Raw genomic sequence first — 16,806 nt, forward strand, 5'->3', positions numbered from 1 at the left:
TAGCTTTTATAAACATGTCTTAAAAACATTACTGGTGTTCATCTTGAGACAAAACAATGACACAGACATTTTTAAGAAATATCAGTGCAATATTCTTTTAGTTGAACCAGCTCAAACATGCATTTTAGTCTGAAACTTTATGTTTAAACCTCGTCTGTGAAACCGGGCAATGAAGTATTTCTAGTGCTTCCGTCATTAAAGCATTATTTATAAATAAATTCTTAAATCCTTTTTATTTATTTATTAATTCCATATGGTTTTTTATTTGACACTTGTTTTATTTATTTTTTGAACTAAATGTTAAATCCAAGATTTTCAATGTGGACTTTTGAACCTCACTGTGTCTATAGGTAATAATAATAGTGGTGTTTCATGAGTCCACCTTCCCATACGTCCCTTCAGGAGGCCGGTAGTATTTGGGAAAGGCCATCAGCTGGAGCATGTTGAAAGCATATTTTCTGCACTTTATATTCTTTTGCACATTCTCAATCCGGCAGCCTTCTCTGATGAGGGGAAGATGAAGAAAAAAAGAAAGAAAGAAAAAGGAAAAGGGATGATGATGAGGACGATGAAATCATAAACTATCCAAAACAACAGTGCAAAGGCCTCAAGTGTTTCTACCTGCCAGTTAATATGCAAAGAATGAGGAAACATTAAATTCTACTAATGACACTTCAATTATGAAAGCGAAATGCAAAAGATCTGTGACGTTCATGGTGCATTTAAAACAAAAACATCCTCACTTCCTTCTGATGGGAAAACATGCATCTGCTAAAATGCTTCGCATTTAAGATCAGCAAAAAACATCTTGGTTTTGGTTTTATTTTAAAGGAATGGTTCACTCAAAATGAAAATTCAGGCATTATTTACTGCACTTGCCCTCACGCCTTTCCAAACCTGTATGAGAGATTTCATGCTTCACCAAGAAAATAACAAATAGGGTTCAAACAAATAAATATTACCAAAAACCTCAGTTTGAGCGCTCAAAGTGAAAGTACTTTAGTTAGTTGCTAGTACTAGTGATAAAACATTAAATACCCGTAAACATACAGTAGCCAGTCCTGTACGAAACACAGGGTTATTGGTGAAGACAGAGAGAACCACTCAAGGAAGCAAGTAAGAAGTTAGACGCAGCTGGGTTGTAGCGTAATCAGCAGTTTATTGGTATTTTGCAAGCAGAAAAACAAGACTTAAAATGAGCCACACCACCAGCAGGTGCGAGCTGACGAGCAGAAGGGCGATGGGATAGAAGTGGCGGGACGCCGGCTTGTTAATAGCTATGGATCCCGCTTCAGGGTCGTCCCATTGGGCAACCTCTCCCTGGGCCAAGAGACCGCTGAGCGTTCCCAGACGAAACGACAGAGAGAAACAAGCAAACATCCAACAAGAGTTAGTTCAATGCGTCGGTTTGGACACACACGCACAAACAAATTCAAGAAAAGGTGAAATGGGTTAGTCTGACATAGACACACAAACACACACATTCAACAAAATGCCAATACACACCGATTTTAAAATGATGACAAAATAATGGTAAACTCTGCTCTGATTGGTCAGATGACCCAGTCTGTTGTGATTGGTCTACTCTGCTCTGATTGGTCAGATGACCCAGTCTGTTGTGATTGGTCTACTCTGCTCTGATTGGTCAGATGACCCAGTCTCTTGTGATTGGTCTACTCTGCTCTGATTGGTCAGATGACCCAGTCTGTTGTGATTGGTCTACTCTGCTCTGATTGGTCAGATGACCCAGTCTGTTGTGATTGGTCTACTCTGCTCTGATTGGTCAGATGACCCAGTCTCTTGTGATTGGTCTACTCTGCTCTGATTGGTCAGATGACCCAGTCTGTTGTGATTGGTCTACTCTGCTCTGATTGGTCAGATGACCCAGTCTGTTGTGATTGGTCTACTCTGCTCTGATTGGTCAGATGGCTCAGTCTGTTGTGATTGGTCTACTCTGCTCTGATTGGTCAGATGCCTCAGTCTGTTGTGATTGGTCTACTCTGATCTGATTGGTCAGATGGCTCAGTCTGTTGTGATTGGTCTACTCTGCTCTGATTGGTCAGATGACCCAGTCTGTTGTGATTGGTCTACTCTACTCTGATTCGTCACATATGCCCAGCATAATAGGGGCACCTATAAAATTAAAACTTAATGAAATTACTAAACTATTTTTTTACAGATGCAGATAGAAACATCAATCAAATAAACATCTTCAACTGACTTGTTTGCAGTCTGAATTGAATTTGATGTGAGAGACAAATTGGGAGCTGCAAAATGATACAAATATAATAAGCAGAATTATGCAGTCTTTCTATTGTGTTGTGCATACAGACAAACACAGTGCAACAACTTTAGTCTGATTCACAAAATCAAACTCATAAATTATCAGCATCAGGCGGATTGTTGCTGACTTGCTAAAACGCAAAACGAATCACCATTTTAAAACAGGTTTCCCAAACATTCCCTTACAAGTCATAAGTTGCAAAGGAAGGCACAAGTTAATAGGTTTTAAATGCTCACTATCAATAACTGATTCCTTTTTTTTTTCAACCCCAAAGCACAATTGCTTAACTTATGTTGACAGGTGTTTAACACATTATTTGCACAATATCGTGCTGTCAATCATAGTAAGCTGTGTTCATATTGAGTTAAGTTTCATGTGAATAAAAAAAAAAATCCAGAGCTGTATTTATAGATGTACGCAAAGTTCAATCGAGGTGACCTGCATCTGATTCAGTACTCCAAGAGCAACAAACATTGTTCATCTGCTGATATTCTTTTGAAAAGGAATGAAAGAGTTTTGTTTTATGCCAGATTTACACAATCTCTCATTGAAATACCACAGTAAATCTATTCAGATGAGTGAATATCACACAGGTTGACATCAATCCAAATTTGTCAAAATGTGTGCCAGCTCAACTTTCTTCTTTAGCTTAAAACAATTTCTGCAGACCGGTTCTGCTACGTTAAATCAACAGACTTCTCATCTTCCATTGCAAAACAAGCAAACCCGAAGCCTTCAGGGCATCGACATCCAACACAACCAATAAGAGAATCGCCAATCAGCGCAGACACTTCACGCTCCATATCACATACACCATAAGCATCTTAAGCAGGATCTTACGGTTTACGGAAGTAAACTTGCAAATCATTGCGCTTATTTTCTCTGAAAAGTTCATGCCTCATTATAGCATTTCAAATATTATTTATAGCATTTTATATTATCATTATTATCATTATAGCATATTCAAATATTAAAAAATGAATAAAAGTACTCCTGATTTCTCAAATCAAACCAATAGCAATGAGGTCCCTCACGAAAAAGAAGCTTATTCAAGTATTCTATTAGTATACTTCTTTTAAACTAAAAATAAGAAAGTATACTTTCAGTCTACATTTTATATACTTCTCAGAAATACACTTAAAATTACACTTAAAGGGATAGTTCACCCAAAAATGTAAATTCTGTCAGTATTTACTCACCCTCATGTTGTTCCAACCCCGTAAGACCTTCGTTCATCTTCAGAACACGAATTAAGATATTTTTGATGAAATCTGAGAGCTGGATCACTCCTACATAGGCTTCTAGGTAATTGATCGTAGGCTCACTATTGGCCAGCATCACACACATGACCAGCGTCGGCCAATACTGAGCCTACGATCTGACGTACAACCCAGAAGCGCTGCGCTGTTACACTACATCAACAGCTTAGGAGAATGACATGGAAGAGGAGAGATGTTGAATAAAGTCGTTATTTTGGGGTTTTTTGCGCACAGAAAGTATTCTCGTCGCTTGATAAACTTGAGGTTGAGCCACTGTAGTCACTTGGACTATTTTAACGATGTCTTTAATAACTTTTCTGGGCAGGCAGATGAAATTACCTAGCAGCCTATGAAGGAGTGAGACAGCTCTCAGATTTCATTAAAAATATCATAATTCGTGTTCCGAAGATGAACGAAGGTCTTACGGGGTTGGAACAACATGAGGGTGAGTAATTACAGACAGAATTTTAATTTTTGTGTGAACTATCCCTTTAAGTGTACTTGACTTATTCTGAGAGAAAAGTCCAAGTATATTTGGCCTGTACTTGCACTCAATCTTTTGATCGAGATATACTTAAAAGTACAATTAAGTATTCAAAGTATACTTGGTTTGTAGTTGTGTTCGAGCAGCCTATTAAATAAACTTTTTTTTACATAGTTTTTCATATACAGTCTTATGAAACTTACATTGTTTGAAAATATTGATTAGAATATTGATATAAAACGGATATGTTTCTAATTCTGCGTATCTGAATTTGTGTGTAGGCTAGTCCACTGGTGGTGTACATAGGAATTTACTTTAATTCTACTTTACTCTTTCCCCACCACTGACTGAATTTTCCAGCTATCCATGTTTTCACTGTTATACAGTAGGGGGCGCTATGACACATCTTCTAGTACAGAATCTCTGGATCAAAACACAGGAGAAGAAGAAGCTGAACAAGTGAGAAGATTGCTCACGCAAGTGTAAAACTGCTTAATGTTACCAAATGAAATGTCGAACCCATGAAGAGAAAAGGACTGTGAAGCTTTGGGGGTGTTGGACTCGATCTACTCCATCTGTGTTTTGATCATCGTTCTGAATCTGATCAAGGCCTAGTCTTTAACAAAAATGGGATTTTCTCAACTTTTTTGTTTAAAATGTTGTAATGTACACTTACAAGTTTACTACAAGTACACATTGATATTAGTAAACTTACTACATAAAGTATACTTAAAAATACACTTGAACATGACTGAAGTATTCTTGTTTTTCGTAAGGGGCTCCATAAAAATATTTTTACATGCAACGAGCATGATAACAACAGAAAGTTTTGGCAGCCGAGCTAATAGTTTATCTAGATATTTTATAGGGTCTCTTGAGAACAAATGCAGTTTAAGGAAGTTTGTTTACATTGGAAGAACGTGTGTTTCCTGAGCTGTCACGACCTATCTTAAGTAAACCAGGCCGATAAGCACATTATGAGCTGAGCAAATGAATCATATTTTGACGGACCTATTTGAAAGTAAAACAAACAAATGAGGTTTCATCTGCCAGAAATGTAAATAAATATTGGGAATCTAAAAATTGTGTTCTCAAGAAAGCTATTTAATGATTAACCTAAACAAGAAATGCTGCCAAATGAAAGTATTTTGGTAGGTGGCACAGTCCTACACAGAAAGCTTGATGAAAGAGCCTTTGTTTGGGAACATTCAGGATATATTGTGTGTTATTCCTACACACAGACAGACACACACACACACACACACACACACACACACACACACACACACACACACACACACACACACACACACACACACACACACACACACACACAATACTGCTAGAGATGAGGGCCCTGTTTCATAAACAACTTAGGACGTATTTTATTGGTCATGAGCGACTTTTGCTGCATCTTTGTTTTTGGCAAACATCCAAGACATTCTTATTTTAACCTCGTTTAATGAATAAATTAATAAATCAGTGAAGAGTTGCTCCTGTTTCTGTTATGGAATACCGACCTCTTGGACAATGCTGTTAAAATCATGTGCCTTTCAGGCACATTTCATATCCATTAATCCAGACTGACAGCATTGTCCCCCCTATTTTTGCCTCCACCAAGAAACTTTGCATTCACCCGTGAAGAACTCAAACATTTTGTGAGCGAATGGAAAGTTTCTTATGGGAACGCAAAAGCGCTGACATAATTTCCCCCCTCCCATCTAATATTTTTTACATCAAAATGTCCTTTAGGGTCTCCGTAGAGAAAAGCATGAAAAAAAAGTCTGACACCTTTTTTTATTCCCTGACGGAAACAAGCTTCCATAGAATAGAGCAATTATTTTTGGCTAGATATGAAAGGAAAAAATCTAAATGCATATATTATATTATTAATACTACTTTCTGTCTACCTCACTTTTTCTATCTGTGTGATTCCATGCCATTGCGTAATGCAGATATAGTGAGTAATAATAATGCTACTCGCTACAAATAGTACATTTAATCTTTGCTACATTAAAACACTCAAGACAAACTTTATAATCAGAAAGAGATATTAAAGGTCAAGTGAGAGGTTAAAGGTCAGTGTAATGTGAACGCATGCATGCATGAGCAGGACTGGTGTAAACTGATGAAGCTTACCTGCGCATGCAGTCCAGAGCTCGCACAAAGTAATCTTTATTGAGCTGGTGCTCGTCCCGCAGCAGAGAGCACTGCTCCAGCGTCACTGACATAGACGTCCTGTCTTTGGCACTTTTACAGCTGGTGAAGCGGATACCATTCATCCGTCGACAGATCTGAGGAGAGACGTGACAGATGGGATTGTTTTTAATTTTGCTGCCTCGGGATGAAGTATGGCGTTGATGAATTGATGGTGATAATCTTGATAAAATTTCACTCTACGCTGGTTAAACTTTGCAACTAATCTGCGGATCACAATTACAGTCTGTTACACCCTTACTTTGGACTGATGTGTATTATAGGAATAGTTCATCCAAAAGGGAAAATTACCACATGATTTACTCGCCCCCTCAAGCCATCCCAGGTGTATATGACATTCTTGTTTCAGGCAAACACAATCAGAGATGTATTTAAAAAATATCCTGGCTTTATCGCTCTGAATTGTCAAAACACCACTCAAAATGCTTGCTACAGATGCGAAAAACGCAGCAAATCGAACCCGATCACAATTTTTTTGTGTAAACAAAAAAAAGGCAGTGTGTAAACGTGATTGCCAACGAGAGCTCGTATTTATTTTTAAGGTGCGAAAATTTAACCCCTGACGCGATATATGACGTGAGATGTAGGAGTATCGTAAGCTCGGACGCCTCGTGGCTTAAACAAACAGGGCTGTGCAACAAACTCAAGCTCCTCTTCTCTTATATCGAAATCCTCAGATATTTCTCTTTAAAATTTCTTGTTTTAGACTTCTAATTCAACATCTTTTATGATGGATGGATGCATTTTTTGGGGGGCTTTAAAATCTCGCCCCCCGTTCACTCATTATAAAGCCATTATAAAGCTTGGAAGAGCCAGGATATTTTTTATTTAACTATGATTGTGTTTGTCTGAAAGAAGATAGTCATATACATCTAAGATGGCTTGAGGGCGAGAAAATCATGGGGTAAGTTTCATTTTTGGGTGAACTATACCTTTAACAAACCCCTTTAAAATATTAGACCAAACTAACAAGCAAAATAAAAAATGCAAAATGGTAGCAATTACCACTCAAAAGTCCATTTTGGTACAAATTAGAAGGATATTTGTTTTTGCAAATGTGAGCTGATGGAGCACATTAGTGCACACTTCCTGCACACACTCCATGACCTCGAATTCAGCCTCACCATTCCTGCAAGCCACAGGATCTCCACATTCTTTCTCTTCTTGGTTACTACATTCTGTCCGAGTGTGTCGAGCAGTTCCTTAATGTCCGTCTGCGTCTGAAAGCACGGCAGGCCTTTGGAAAGAAGAGACAAAGAGAGAAGACACTTGAGATGTCACGCATCAACGAGCTTAAAGAGGGCTTGTTTGTCCCTGTATCGACAAGCACTAAAGATGAGATTGAAAAGTCTGGGGACATGTTATTTTTTGCTAAACAGAGAGATGGAAGGAAGACAAGATGTGACACGCTGCGATGCAGTTTGGCATCCGTCTGCTGGGAGCATTCATCTTCCCAAGCCGTCACGCTTCATAGACGTGATTGACATAACCGAGAACAATAAATTCCTGCATTCAAATCCTTAAAACATGAGACGCTGTGATCTGCACAAACACTGAACGTGGGAAAAAAATAATAATTCAGGTGATTGTAGGGTATTTTTTGAGCCTCATTTTCATTCTAGACCTCATTCGTATTACTTCATTTTCAAGTATTAACTAAACACAAGTTGATAAACAGACTTTAGACAAAAATATGACGAGACAAAAATATTCCTTCCTGATTTAAATCTCTTTATCAGCCCATAATCCCATTATAATAAAATTACATTGTTTAATTCTGTTTATTGGACTTTATGCAAAAATGAATCCCAGTTCAACGCCTAAATTATTGTAAGATTTTACAATAGGGTTCCATTACTTAATGTTAGTTAATGCATTAGCTAAACATTTGTTATAGTTTTTACTAATCTTTGTTAATGTTAGTTAATAAAAATACAACTGTTTATTGTTAGTTCTTGTTAGCTTGGATCCATTAAATATTAACAAATGCAACTTTTGATTTTAATAATGTATCAGTAAATGTTGAACATCAGCTGAGATTAATAAATGCTTTAGAAGTATTTTTCAGTGATAGTTCAAGTAAACTTATGTAGTAACCTGATTGTAAAGTGTTACTGAAATGATTAATAAGAATGTTGAGAAATTAACGAAAATGTTGCGTCACACTTTATTCTTAGATGTCATTGTTTCACTGTAATTATAGAAATAAGTACTGAGTAATATTAATTAACAACATGTCCTTACTATATTATTAGGGTTAGGTTTTGGTTTAGGGTTAATTGCAAAATTGTAATTATGCATCATTTACTGTTATTATAATGTCAGATGCGTAACAGGGACACAGTAAAATAGTGTGTTACAGAATGTTTGCATTTTTAATATCAATATCAACAATATTTACAGTTTCAAGCTAAATTCTAAATAAATAGTCTCTGATGTTCCTCATTTGCAAGTGGCTTTTGATTAAAGTGTCTGCTAATTGACTGAATGTAATATAAAACACAAAGCTCAGTTTCTTTGACTGTTGAACTTACATTCAGATGGCACTGTGTTTGTTAAGGATTTATAGTAACCTTCTAGAATCTCGAAGTTCTTCTGGTTTATTCTCTCCTGTAAAGATATGTCACCAAACCTGAGAGGAAGAGACACAAAGAAGAGCACAACAATCACGCATCGGCTCAGACATGCTTGTGTGCTTGGCTGTGCACTCATGTTTCATGTTCATCAGTCAGTGCTTGTACCTCTCAGCGATGGTTTGTTGCTCATTTATGCCCACGTTGAAGAGAACGGGCAGCACGCGTAGCGGCTTGCCCTCGCGCAGCTCGTCCGGGAGCGTTTGGAAGGCATGATGTGGGAGAGGCACCTCGACAGTGTAACGGTCTCTGGGATGAAAAATAACAACAACAAAAAAACGGCTCACATTTCCAAACTCTGTCAAAACAAGTATGCAGCGGCTTAACTTACAGGTTCCCACAGCTTCTTTTACAGTCTTTATTCCACCTTTGAAACTCAATTTATGGAATCTGGACTCTGAAAAATAAAGGTTACAAAAGGGGGGTTTCGCAACGATTCCATAGAAGAACCATTTTTGGTTCCACAAAGAACCTTTCAGTGAACAGTTCTTAAAAGAACTACTTCATTTAAAGAACCTTTTCCCCCCCACATGCAGATTTTTATGAAGCTGAATGTAAAAGAATCAAGTATAATCTATGTGAATATAGCCGTTCTATTCTGGTATAGGCTAATCATGTCTGTGTATGTGTAGAGGCAGGGCTGGACTGGGACTAAAAATCTGGCCCACTACATATAATCATAAACACAACCGATCTTTTCACGCCCCTGAATATGTATACTAACTCCTATTAAAACCACTAATGCCATGTAGCCTAATGAGTGAGAAGGAATGAGTAAGAGTTAATAGATGAAATAACTACTGATTGTAAAATACAATCGAACTACTCCACAATGATGAATCATAAAACAAGCTATAAGCTGCATTGGCATAGCAATACCAGTGTTTGACACAGGATTTTTGGTAAATCTGTGGTGGGTCCACCTCTGTCCCTTTAGGGGGGTTCGGGTAAGAAAAATTGTGTGCTTTTTAATGTTAAATTCATCAATCTGGTGCACTTTGAGAGTTAAAAATTAAGAGCTCCAACCCATAATCAGTGTGCAAATTGAACAAAGAAAACCTCAAAACTCTTTTAGCTGTGATATAGAGTCTCTCTCTGTATTACTCTACTACATAATAATAGTTATAATATTAATTCCATGACAGTAATAGTCATATATTGTAAAACAAATGCACTGAAACATAAAAGCAACTTTCATAATTAGTTTTGTAGTAATTTCTATGCTTGAAAGAGATAAACACATGATCTTTTATCTTGGCGGAAAACATGGTTTACAAACGCGTCTCATTTCAATTCTAGTAAAATGCGTAATCGTCAACTATGCAGATGTGTAAATAATGCGTAACTGGGTAATGGGTTCCTACACTCATCGCCTCAGTGTTCTGAAAGTTGCCTAGTTCTGCTTACCACAGTTCTCTACACTCACTCATTCTCTCCTGATCCTCCTCAATATCCTCATCAGACACTTGAAGGGCCCGTTTCTTTTTTTCACGCTATTTCTCTGCACATTCCTTGTGTTTCTTCTCCATCTCTGACTATTTATTTTGACAGATACACACTGACACTGCACGCCCGCTCAGAGCCCAAAGGGGGAGGAGTTTAAAGATGTGATTGGACCAGCCCAGTGCCTATCAAGAAAAGAACCAATGGGCCGCTGATCTACGTGTTTCATGGGCCAGTCTGTTAAAAAAAAAACAAAAAAAAACCTACGCTGACTTTTTTTTGTCCAATGCATTACACCTGCACAAAGATCCCAGTGCAGATGGCCAGTCCAGTCCTGTGTAGAGGTCTGCAACAAGAATGGAATGTGTTTTGGAAGCTATTCCAAAGAGCTCTTGGAAAACTGTATTAGAAGAATGAGCGATAGCTGCTCCAGTTGTTGTTCAGCAGACCAACTCTGCTTTATTTCTTTGTAACAAAGTCTATCTGCTGGCATCAAAACCCCAAGACTCGAGAGTGATTTTTGACATAGGCGAAAGAAGCCACTACACACTATAAAGAACCTTTTGTGGAATGGAAAGATTCCATTGATGTTAAAGGTTCTTTATGGAACCACAGATATCAATAATAGAACATATATTTTTAAGAGTGTTCCGTTCAAAATGTTGGGGTTGGTAAGATGTTTTAAAGTTTTTGAAAATAACTTCTGCTCACTAAGGCTGCATTTACAAAAATATAGTAAAATAATAAAATTGTGAAATATTATTACAATTTAAAAGAACGTCCTGGTTGCGTATGCAACCCACCGTTCCCTGAAGGAGGGAACGGAGGACGTAGTCGACGCGACTGAAATGGGATCACGCTAGGGAGCCTATCATCTTCGAGTACTATTGAACGAACCAAATGTAATTGGCGTGCGTGATTCGCATCACACACTCCGCCCCCGCGGCGCGGGTATAAATACGGAAGTGGATGCACGCACTAGTTGCTTTTCGCTGAGGAGCCGAGAGTAACCCGGGGTCAGCGGTGGTCCAGCGGTAGTGGCAAGGGGACTACGTCCTCCGTTCCCTCCTTCAGGGAACGGTGGGTTGCATACGCAACCAGGACGTTCCCTTTCAGTCGATAACGTCGGACGTAGTCGACGCGACTGAAATGGGATCAACCATTGAACACGCCACTAACGCTGCCACCTTCCAGTGCCTAAACCAAAGCCTCCTGATGCCCCCGCAAACTTAAGGCGGGGAAGGACAGGGCTTAGGCCAGGGAAGTCACTGCTGTTCCTACAGGACCACTGGGAAAGCGTTCCCCGTACGTTGGAAGGAAGGGACGCTGCGGAAGCCACATCCAACCCGAGGGAGGAAATGTGGAGAATACACATATGAACTGGGCGGAAACCGGGCAGTCTAACATATGGAATGTCACTGGGGTGGCTCCAGCCTAAGACGGGGGGAGACACACCGGACAGTGACGGCAGAGAGACTCTGCCGAGGGAAGACACGGGCTCACCGCAGGGAGCCGTATCGTGGAAGAATACACATATGGGGTCACCGAAGGGACCGCAACATATGGACCCAGCCTAACACAGGTTCCACACTGCTTACGAGTGGTAGGCCTAACACCAGACGTTCCGCACGTCCGACGTCGGAGGGGTGTGGAGGAACTCAACAGGGTTCAATTTTAAGGGAACTCAACTGGAGTAGAAAGGCGCACGTATCCAGTCCATAGGAGGGGAATGGCGCAGCAAGCCGACACTTGAACCGGGCTCACGGTGAAACTGGCTTCATGAGAAGGGAGCCCACGGGAAACAGCGGTTCAACTAGGTGTCGTCCAGCTCCCAACTCTAGAATCTGTTTAGCAAAGTATATCGTCAACGCCCAGGCGGAGCACTTTACACTCATCATAGAGGAGCTGAACACCTAAGTGGACATGTTGCATCTCGGATCTTTGCCGAAATGAAGGCAAGCACTAAGTGCAACTTTGCATGGAAACAGCCTTCCCTCTCTGCTGAATTCCACAGATATTTGAAGAGCTGGTCTGAGGTCTATGACTTGCATTCTGTACACGTCCAAGCGAATCGGACAGAGAAGCCAGGGCTGGATCTGCCTCCTCCAGGGCAGCGCTTGCAGGCTCGCCACCTGCTCCTATTACGGGAGAGGTAGGAACCTTGGGCACAATCCGAGCCGGGATCTCAGCTTGTGAGAGTTAGCCGGCACAGACTCCAGGCACAATACGTTGACCGAAAGCGAGCAAGTCCCTACCCTCTAGTAGAGACCACGCGAGCAGGAGAACTGATATAACAGAATTTTTAACTCACTACCTGCAGTGGCTCAGGGGCGGTCTCTGCAGTGCAGTCGCACCAGGGACAAGGCCCAAGAGGATAAAGAGGGACACAAGGATTTACAAGACCTTGCTCCTCAGGAACCTGACGATCAGAACGTGCTTCTGCATACTTCTGCAACACGATGAGCGTCGTTTAAACACCGAGGCAACATCATTTTGAGGGTGATTTAGGAAAACAGCCTACTGCAACCCATTTTGCAGGAAAGAGAGCACTGAAGTGATCGAAAGCTTTCAGGATCTCCTCAGGGGAGAAGACGCACTCAACGACTAGGTTCCACTTCTAAAGGCGTAAGCACGCTACCCAATTCTAGGGGGTGCTCGCAGAAGTGATGGTAACTAACACATGTTCTTGTGATAGCCACCTGAACCTCCGCGTTCGGATGTAAGACCGCCCGGAATCTCCGGGGGAAGAACGCGTGTGCCATCGTGCCCCTTCCCCGAATCCAGGGGAAGTCAGGAAGGCTGTTGAAGGGAACCAGGTCTAGTTGGGCCAATGAGGGGCAACTATGAAGACCTGTTCCTCTCCTGACATGGCACGTAGGTGCAAGTGACGGGCGCAAAAGACAGGAGCATTGCTCAACACAACATGTGAAGATCACTGGGCTTCAGGAGCATTTTCTGCTCAGCACTTGGGTGTGACAAGTTCACTGAGCTTCAGGAGCATTCCTGCTCAACACCTGAGTGTGATAAACTCACCGAGCTTCAGGAGCATTTCTGCTCAACACTTGAGTACGAAGAACCTCACTGAGCGACAGGAGCATTTCTGCTCAGCACTTGAGTGTGACAAGTTCACTGAGCTTCAGGAGCATTACTGCTCAACACCTGAGTGTGATAAACTCACTGAGCTTCAGGAGCATTTCTGCTCAACACTTGAGTGCGAGGAACTTCACTGAGCACCAGGAGCATTTCTGCTCAGCACTGCGTGTGATGAATTCACTGAGCTACCTGTGATGGACTCACTGAGCTACAGGAGCATTGCTGCTCAACACCAGAGTGCGATGAACTTCACTGAGTTTCAGGAGCAAATCTGCTCAACATGAAGAGTGATGATTTCACTGACTTGCAGGCGCAAGGCGACCATGAGTCGCAGTCACTTTTAGAAGGCTCACTGGGGTTAAACGCATTTCTGCGGGCCCCTGGGGCCGCTGAGTCCCAGTGTTTGTCCAAGGGTAGTCCGCTCGGTTTACCCAAACACTGGCGGAAAAATAAAACCGGGGGGGCAACTGAGCGGCCCCGGAATGGTCATGACCCAGCCGGACCCAGGGGATGGAGTCTCCACTTGCCCTGGCTATAACTGTCGTGAGGCTCGATGGCGGCACGATTGAGTAAGCAGGAGGAGTGGAATAAGGCGCCCTCAGAAGCGTCTGACTCCAAGGAGGAGGTGACGGGTGAGTTTGTGACATGCAAGGGAAGCTTGCGCAACGGTCGCAATGTCTAACAACTCGAGGCACGAATGCCCGTGTAGTCGGGGGTCGCCCAGGCCCCCGTTAAAACACGCCCCTTGTACATGGCCGCTCTGTTGAAGAGGGTTTGGCAGCAGACCGGGATGAACTATAGTCACACAGGGTGAGCTGCTCTGCCACGGTCACCTCGGGACTCGATCGTGAAGCTAGCGCTGAAGCGGTCACATATGGAGGGAGCCAAAAGCTGCGACTACCATATACCCCAGGAGCCTCTGAAAGTTCTTTCAGTGGGACCCTTTCTCACTTCAACACCAGCTGAACACATTCTCATTGGAGAGACATGTTGGACCGAGTACCTCTCCAAAACTAGAAAAGAGATACTCAGCCCGTGGGCGAGATTACTCTCTTCCAGTTGACCTGAAGACCCAACGGGCTCTGGAGCACTCGAGGGGAAGGACACTGTACTGATACTCCACCCTTAGACGCAACACACAGGATGGCCTGCGGTGCGGGAGGTAGAGATCTGAAGCACATGTCTTTCAGGTCAAAGCTGCAGACCAATCTTGGGCCAAGATGGTCACGACCCACCACCGAGTAGCACGAAGAACGAGTTTACAACTGGCCTTCGTACCGGCTGGAGGAGCGGCTATATCAAATCCTTCGCCAGCAGGATAAGATAAGCACGCACAAGTCAGGAGCACTGCTCAACACTCGGTGTGATGAATATCACTGAATTTTCAGGAGCACGTCTGCTCAACACCTAATGTGATGACTATCACTGACTTGAGCGGGGTAGCCGAGCCTGAGGTGGGGCAGCAAAGTAGAGAGAGTGGTGTTAGTGTGCTGTGCAACACTTACCTGTCTCCACAAGCGGCAGGGGGCGCGTGAGAAGGCGGATGACCGGGTCCTCGAACGCACCAAGCTGCCTGCTGGCGACCAAGGGGGAGCTGAGGGGTGTAAGGCTATACAGGGTCACACCCGCCAGACTGGCCCTCTTGGGACCCAGGAACAGATGAAATTGCTCTCTCTTTGAAGTGTGGGTACCGCTTGCTCCGCTTTTTTTTTTTTTTTTTTTAGGGAGCCAGCGGCGGAACAGACACACACACAAACAAAGGCTCCACCCGGCCCTCACCCGGGGGGAGGGAGTGATCGTGCCACTCCAAGAGCATCTCATCCATTCCTGGGCGGCCCGCTCCGGAATGCTTTCGCTGTCGCTTGCCACCTGGCTTGGCAGCGCCTGGAGCGGGCTGGGCGTCTCTACTGCGGCCGGCTCCCTGCTGAGGCCTGGGTGGAGGCTGCTGCGGAGGGCCAGCAGGAGCGGCGGCCGGAGAACGCCCACGGCGACGAGCAGGCGGAGGAGCTGCCACCGGCGGCGGGTGGAGGCAGCAGCTGGCCACCGGGGCAGGATGTGCCGGATGACCTCCGTCTGCGCTTGAGCGGCAGAGAACTGTTTGATGCAGTTCTCCACCGCGTCGCCGACCAGCCCAACCTGGGAAATTGGGGAGACCAGGAACCGAACCTTGTCCGCATCCGCCATACCAACCAGGCTGAGCCAACGAAGGCGCTACTGGACCACCAAGGTGGACATCGCCAGACCGATCACGCACGCTACGACACCCGTACCCCGGAGGGTGAGGTCGGATGCAGTGCGGTGCTCACCTATGAACGCACGGTCTGGATTACCCTCGTGCATGCCATGGGTGCCCTAGCCTGCAGCAACGCCATGGCACGCAAGAGGAAGGGGCTTGCCCACAGGCTTTGTAAGCTCTGCCCGTCGGAACGGACGAAACTCACAGGCCTTAGGGGGGAGACGAGGATCCCCCCAAAAGGCAGCGGCCGCCGGACACAGGTGCACCTGTGTCGACAGACCGCTCCAATGGAGGGACACCTCGCAACCCTTCACCGTTCCTCCATCAAGGGTAATGAGGGGGAAAAGCTATTCAGGCAGTTTCTGGCAGAGAAAGATGCTGTTCACCACCTGATAAGCTCTCCATGCATTTCGGGAAAGAAAGGCACTGGGGCGGCGAGCTGAGAACCAGCGCGGCCCGCCCCAAGATACCAAACTCCAGATTCCAACCGAGACTGAACGGGACACGGTGGAGGTTCCACTCGAGCCCGGCAGCCTCGGCGGCCCGTTTCAGCATAGCTGATAATTCTGGATCCGGCTCGGGCAACATTGAACTCCCGGAGGGAGACAATGCAGCCGAGTCATCATCTCCAGAAGTCAGCTCACCCTCTGATGCTGCAATCGGCGTCCTGTCCTCCAGGGGAGCCCCGAGTGAAACCGCTGGCCCACCCATTACAGATGGACCAGCAGAAAACACCGGAGGCTCCAGTGGTTGCAGTGGAAGGGAGGAGTGAGGAGCCCACAGGGAATGGTTACCGGGCGGGACATCCAACACTATCCTCCGGTCACCCATCCCACACAGCACCCGAGGGTGGGGCATGGTAATGGGGACTCGCTCTCCGCGAACGAAGGCGAGTCTCGCCCTCAACACTGCGACAGTCATGTTCCCACAGTGAAAACATGAGCTGTCCACAAAAGCTGTCTCAGCGTGCTGTAAGCCAAACACGTGACACAACAGTTGTGACCATCAGAGAGAGACAGGGAACGACCGCACCCAGAAACGCACGGGCGGAATGACATCTTGAAAAAGACGCAAACGCACCCGTGTTGCTCTTTCAGAAAATAGGACCGTCACCAGTGCCGGAGCACACAGGGAAATGACCGCGGCAACACTGAACA

General features: G+C 43.8%; 1 protein-coding gene across 9 annotated transcripts in view; it reads right to left on the minus strand.

Moving 5' to 3' along the window:
• Positions 1-257: 257 nt before the first annotated feature.
• inpp4b (inositol polyphosphate-4-phosphatase type II B) overlaps positions 258-16,806 on the minus strand; it is a 177,119-nt gene continuing 160,570 nt past the window's right edge. For 5 of the 9 annotated variants that reach the window (XM_077245907.1, XM_077245909.1, XM_077245915.1 and 2 more), the window contains 5 exons: positions 8,986-9,126; positions 8,779-8,876; positions 7,369-7,481; positions 6,167-6,321; positions 1,140-1,336 (listed from right to left, as the gene is read on the minus strand). In XM_077245907.1, coding sequence (XP_077102022.1) covers positions 1,159-1,336; positions 6,167-6,321; positions 7,369-7,481; positions 8,779-8,876; positions 8,986-9,126 — 685 coding nt within the window. In that variant the 3' untranslated portion in view covers positions 1,140-1,158. The other 4 variants (XM_077245910.1, XM_077245914.1, XM_077245913.1 and 1 more) reach the window with 2 other exon arrangements.

The sequence above is a fragment of the Siphateles boraxobius genome, unplaced genomic scaffold (genome assembly GCF_051911475.1).
Source record: "Siphateles boraxobius isolate OS27281-9 unplaced genomic scaffold, OSU_SipBor_1 29, whole genome shotgun sequence".
Classification (NCBI taxonomy): domain Eukaryota; kingdom Metazoa; phylum Chordata; class Actinopteri; order Cypriniformes; family Leuciscidae; genus Siphateles; species Siphateles boraxobius.